General features: G+C 36.3%; 1 protein-coding gene across 1 annotated transcript; it reads left to right on the top strand.

Moving 5' to 3' along the window:
- Window positions 1–1,063: 1,063 nt before the first annotated feature.
- On the top strand, window positions 1,064–5,892 carry LOC142608618 (cell division cycle protein 48 homolog). Its single transcript, XM_075780312.1, has 9 exons — window positions 1,064–1,223; window positions 1,361–1,526; window positions 2,326–2,554; window positions 3,128–3,894; window positions 4,008–4,229; window positions 4,329–4,400; window positions 4,488–4,769; window positions 4,910–5,269; window positions 5,397–5,892. The coding sequence occupies exons 1-9, from the start codon at window positions 1,195–1,197 to the stop codon at window positions 5,688–5,690; spliced, it is 2,421 nt and encodes an 806-aa protein (XP_075636427.1). The 5' UTR covers window positions 1,064–1,194; the 3' UTR covers window positions 5,691–5,892.
- The last annotated feature ends 356 nt before the right edge of the window (window positions 5,893–6,248 follow it).

Below are 6,248 nucleotides of genomic sequence, written 5' to 3'. Positions count from 1 at the left end.
GTTATAACAAGCGGGAGGTGGATTTTAGTCTTGGTTCTTATATACCAAGAAATATCAATAAGGTACAAAACTCTTAACATGATACCGTTCATATCAATAAAAACATAAAATTTGTTCTTCTTTTATTAAAAAAAATCAAAATTTAAAACAAAAACAAAGAGAGCCTATCATATGAAGGGTTTCAAACTTTCAATCCCTCCCACTTATCCATAATAATAATGTTATATTTTGTGAAATTATCCCTAAAAACATTTTTTGAGAAGAAGATCCCTAGTAACATGAATGAATGATGGTGGTGAAGATAATATGACAATATTCTCGTGGTCCCTTTTAGGCATTTTTTTTTTCCAAATAACTCCACTAGATTTTTTTTTTTTTTTTTTTTTGGGGGGCTCTCCATAATAAAATGAATGAATGATCATGATAATAATAAAATATGAGAATATTCTCATTGTCTATTTCATGTAATTTTCCAAATAACTCACAAGATTTCTAATAATTTCCCAAATAACTAACTAGATGCTTAGTAAAACTGATAAAGATGCATAATTTATGGTTTCCTTTATAAAATTTAAAATCATAATATTATTTATTATTCACCATTTAAAAAAAAAAGAGATTAAAGATTGAAATTAGAATTGAAAAAAAAATCAAATAGTCGTTAATATCACAACTATAAAATTAACCCTAACTTCACTATTAGCACAATTTTTATTTATTATTTTGGAAAAAAAGTCACATAAAAGGTATTTGTGTTACACAATATATTAAAAAAAAAAATGAACGGGTTATTTTCATTGTCATCGTTATAATTGGGACACATATCTATTTTTGAACGAGCATTGTCATATTTACGGAGTTAATTCACTGGCTTAAAAAAAATAAAAATAAAGTAACATTCCTAATCTATCTAATTTCTTATTCTTCTTTAAAAAAAATTAAAAAATCACAGTTATCCCAACTCGTTATGGAAAAGGAGAAAAAGAAAATACAAATATTCGAGAACTGAAAAAGAAGTAAACAAAACCTTTTCTTTCCTAACAAGAAACGGAGCTGTACTCTCTGTCTATCTATAAATATATCCCACCACCCACATTCAGATCCCTCACATACTTCTTTAACTCTTTACAATTCTGGGTCTTCTTTTTCTTTTTCAACAATCTCATTTTTTTGTCTTTCTGATTCTGAATAATCATGGCGAGCCAACCCGAATCCTCGGACTCGTAAGCCCTTCAATACCCAATTCCCAGATCTCCATTATTCTTATTAGCCTTTGATTTGTGTTCAAAATCCAATCTTTTTTGGTGGGTATTAATCTGATTGCGGTTTTTTTTTTGTTGATGTTGTTGTTGAATTTCAGTAAGGGAACGAAGAGGGACTTTAGCACAGCAATTCTTGAGCGCAAGAAGGCCCCGAATCGGCTTGTTGTGGATGAGGCAATCAACGATGACAACTCTGTCGTGGCGCTTCATCCCGATACCATGGAGAAGCTCCAACTCTTCCGGGGAGACACGATCTTGATCAAGGTGAGCTTTTTAGGATCTTGTTGAGTTGTTTCGATTATTACTTTTAAGGGTTTTTGTTTGTGTTGTGAGTATTGTTGTTTTTGTTGTTGTTGTTATTGATGATGATGATTATGTTGTATGGTTGTGTTGGGTTTATGGGTAATCAGGGTTTTGGGTGGTGAATTAGTGTTGTGCTTTTATCTGGGTTTTGGGTTTTTTAGGATCTGTGAACTGTTTTTTTTTTGGGAGGTTCACAAAGTTGGGTTTAGTTTGTTAATGTAGCGGTTGTTATACATTGTGGAATTGGTTTATTAAATTGGGTGCCTTATGGACTTGTTTAAGCTAAAGGTAATGTAAATAGAGATTATCGGTTGTATGTTTAGAAAGGGAATTGGCTGTTTAGGAGGCAAATTATGCTAATGCTGTTTAGGAGGCATTAATGTTGTTTAATGCCAAAGGCCTTGTAGCTGAATTGGCACCTCCCATGCACAAAGTGCTTGGGGGTCTAGGAAGGGAAAGGGTTCGAGCTGCGGGGGAGCTGCATGTTGTAATTATCTCTTTAAAAAAAATATTATGCTAATGTTGTTTAAAAGTTGGCATGTATTTGTATTGAAATTTTGATTGCTTTCTCAAACTCGTGCATACATGCTTGTTTTTACTTCTTAGTGGTACTCTTAGCACGAAGTGTGTTCTGTTTTGATGAATTCCTTCCTGCAAAGTGGTACTAATAATGAAATCTCTATATATGAGCTTTGAGATTATTAAGGGAGACTCCTATTAATCTGATTTATGCATATTTCTTGTTGCTTTTGGTGTTTAGGGGAAGAAAAGGAAAGATACTATCTGCATTGCCCTTGCTGATGACACTTGTGATGAGCCAAAGATAAGGATGAACAAGGTTATAAGAAGCAACCTCAGGGTGAGGCTTGGAGATGTTGTTTCTGTGCACCAGTGTGCAGATGTCAAATATGGAAAGCGTGTCCACATTCTTCCTGTGGATGATACTATTGAAGGGGTCACTGGCAATCTCTTTGATGCATACTTGAAACGTGAGTTTTAATGCATAAATAGTTAAATTATGTCTAAGCTGGGGAAGCTAATTGTAATTTGCCAGCCATTGCAACGCAATTAGAGTTTTGTTCTTAAGAGCTGAATTAACAACCAAAATATTTGGTTCGGGATGGGCAGAAATTGTAGCAACTTAGTGACTTATTATAGTCTAGCCATAAATAACAATATATTAAGTTAGATGCTGAGATAATTTACGGACACTGTTTTATAGAAATTAGTGCTTAATTTTGGTGTAACATAGTTTGATGATCTACTTATAATGAATTAATGATGCTGCTTTTCTATACTGACATGAGTTTCTTTTTTACAAAATTTGGAATTATTATGGGGCAATATGGGAATAGTTTTATTTATTTATTTATTTTGAAATTGAATACGTATAGTTATTTTGTTGTCCCATCTGTCTCTCTGTCTCTGTCTCTCTCTCTCTTTCTAACCTGTCTGTTTTGTTCTGTTAGTGGTTGATGTTGGTACAATGCCAACACATTGATTGGTTGCTGAATTATTTTTTGGGGTATGTGTTGTTAATCATTTTCTATACTTATTGGCAGCTTATTTCCTGGAGGCATACCGCCCAGTGAGGAAGGGTGATCTGTTCCTTGTGAGAGGGGGGATGAGAAGTGTAGAGTTTAAGGTTATTGAGACTGACCCTCCAGAGTACTGTGTGGTTGCTCCAGACACTGAGATCTTCTGTGAGGGAGAACCTGTGAGAAGGGAGGACGAGAATAGATTAGATGAAGTTGGTTATGATGATGTTGGTGGTGTTAGAAAGCAGATGGCTCAGATTCGTGAATTAGTGGAGCTGCCCCTGAGGCATCCACAGCTATTTAAATCGATTGGTGTGAAGCCACCAAAAGGAATTCTATTGTATGGACCCCCTGGGTCTGGGAAAACTCTAATTGCCCGGGCTGTTGCCAATGAAACTGGTGCCTTCTTTTTCTGTATCAATGGACCCGAAATCATGTCAAAATTGGCTGGGGAAAGTGAGAGCAACCTCAGGAAAGCATTTGAGGAAGCAGAGAAGAATGCACCATCCATCATCTTTATTGATGAGATCGATTCAATTGCTCCCAAGAGAGAGAAGACACATGGAGAAGTTGAGAGGAGAATTGTTTCCCAGCTATTGACACTTATGGATGGACTGAAATCTCGTGCTCATGTTATTGTCATTGGGGCTACAAATCGTCCCAATAGCATTGACCCTGCCTTGAGAAGGTTTGGAAGATTTGACAGGGAAATAGATATTGGAGTTCCAGATGAAGTTGGGCGTCTTGAAGTTCTCCGTATTCACACAAAGAATATGAAGCTTTCTGAAGATGTAATGTTGAATCCTATTCCTGTTTCTCCAAGTTTATGCATCTTTTTCTTATTACTTTATCTGTAGAGGAATTGTCAAATCTAATAAGAATATTCTTGTTTTGAATGGAATAGGTTGACCTAGAAAGAATTGCTAAGGACACGCATGGTTATGTTGGTGCTGATCTAGCAGCTCTGTGTACTGAGGCTGCTCTTCAATGCATTAGAGAGAAGATGGATGTGATCGATTTGGAAGATGAGACAATAGATGCAGAGATACTAAATTCAATGGCAGTTTCAAATGAGCACTTCCAGACTGCTCTTGGAACAAGCAACCCATCTGCTCTCCGTGAAACTGTAAGTATTTAGCAATATTATTAAATGACTCAAAGTTTCATTGTTGATTAACTTCTTTGTTAACTGGGATCCCTTATTCTGAATTTTCTGCTGAGCCAGGTTGTTGAAGTGCCCAATTGCAGTTGGGAAGATATTGGAGGTCTTGAGAATGTTAAGAGGGAACTTCAAGAGGTAATCAAAGTTTGTTTGTTATGTGTACACATACTTTCATTCTTTTGCAACTTATAATCTTGATTTCTGTATTATATTGTCATGCAGACTGTTCAATACCCAGTGGAGCATCCTGAGAAATTTGAGAAGTTTGGAATGTCACCATCAAAGGGTGTTCTTTTCTATGGCCCTCCTGGATGTGGGAAAACCCTCCTGGCCAAAGCTATTGCTAATGAATGTCAGGCAAACTTTATCAGTGTCAAGGGTCCTGAGTTGCTTACGATGTGGTTTGGAGAGAGTGAAGCCAATGTAAGGGAAATATTCGACAAGGCACGCCAGTCTGCTCCCTGTGTCCTATTCTTTGATGAACTTGACTCAATTGCTACTCAGGTAAGATTGATTTTTTATATGATTAACTATCTTATGATCATAGTGATTGATTTGAGTTTTGGCAATCACTGGCAGGAGAATTGTAGCATTTTTGTTTAACTTGTTGCCCTTCTTGAACTATCATTTGCTGTATTGTGCAGAGAGGTAGCAGTGTAGGAGATGCTGGAGGTGCTGCTGATAGGGTTCTGAACCAACTCTTGACTGAAATGGATGGCATGTCTGCAAAGAAAACTGTTTTCATCATTGGGGCCACCAACAGACCAGACATCATAGACCCTGCACTTCTGCGTCCAGGTCGTCTTGATCAATTGATCTACATCCCTCTCCCTGACGAGGACTCCCGCCATCAGATATTTAAGGCATGCTTGAGGAAATCTCCCATCTCCAAAGACGTTGATCTCAGAGCCCTTGCCAAGTATACTCAAGGCTTTAGCGGTGCTGACATTACTGAGATATGCCAGCGTGCATGCAAATATGCCATACGAGAGAACATTGAGAAAGTATGATTTTACCCTTTTTACTGTTTTCTAATTACATGCTTCAACACCCAATTTTATTTATACTCATGTTTCCTATAAATTCAATCTAAACGTGCCAAGTACTTTTTATTTTTGGTACATTCTGCAGGATATTGAGAGGGAAAGAAGGAGAAGGGATAATCCTGAGGCAATGGAGGAGGATGTTGAGGATGAAGTAGCAGAGATCAAGGCAGCCCATTTTGAGGAATCAATGAAGTATGCTCGGAGGAGTGTTAGCGATGCTGACATCCGCAAATACCAGGCATTTGCTCAAACATTGCAGCAGTCAAGAGGGTTTGGATCCGAATTTAGGTTTGCTGATAATACTACTTCTGGAGCCACTGCATCTGACCCTTTCGCAACGGCTGCTGCTGGGGCTGATGAAGATGACCTATACAATTAGGTTCTTAAAATGGGTGTTTGTCTTATTTATGTTAGACATTCCTTTATTACATATGTCAGTGTAATGATATGTTTAAGGCTCTTATTGAATTGCCCTTGTGTCCAAGGAGGCCTTGGGTTTCGCCAGCGGATGATCCCCTGGCTACATTGAAGTTTAAAGAACAGTTTTTATTTTGATAGTTATAAAGGATAATTTTAAACTCTATAAGTTTTAAGTTGAAATTATTGTTTGCTTTAATATCTTGTTTGCTTGTGGTGAGGCTTTTGATATCCACTTGTGAGTAGTGTTAGGAACATAAATTTTTTCAAAATGCTTATCAAAAGCCTTGACGCTTAATTGACATTACTCTGCTCATTTAATCAAGTAAACTCAACTAACATTACTTGGGAGATGATCAAGTTTCAAATCTGCCTTTTGTGTTATTGAATTATATATAATAAAAAAAGTCATAATTGTCGACATGCATTTTCATGAGTTCACTATTGCAAAATTATCATTATTATTAACAACAATTAAAGTATGTCATTTAAGTAATTATTATTATCATTATTATTATTA

The sequence above is a fragment of the Castanea sativa genome, chromosome 9 (genome assembly GCF_040712315.1).
Source record: "Castanea sativa cultivar Marrone di Chiusa Pesio chromosome 9, ASM4071231v1".
Classification (NCBI taxonomy): domain Eukaryota; kingdom Viridiplantae; phylum Streptophyta; class Magnoliopsida; order Fagales; family Fagaceae; genus Castanea; species Castanea sativa.
The sequence above is the reverse complement of the archived record's forward strand: the minus strand, read 5'-3'. Positions and strand labels throughout refer to the sequence as shown.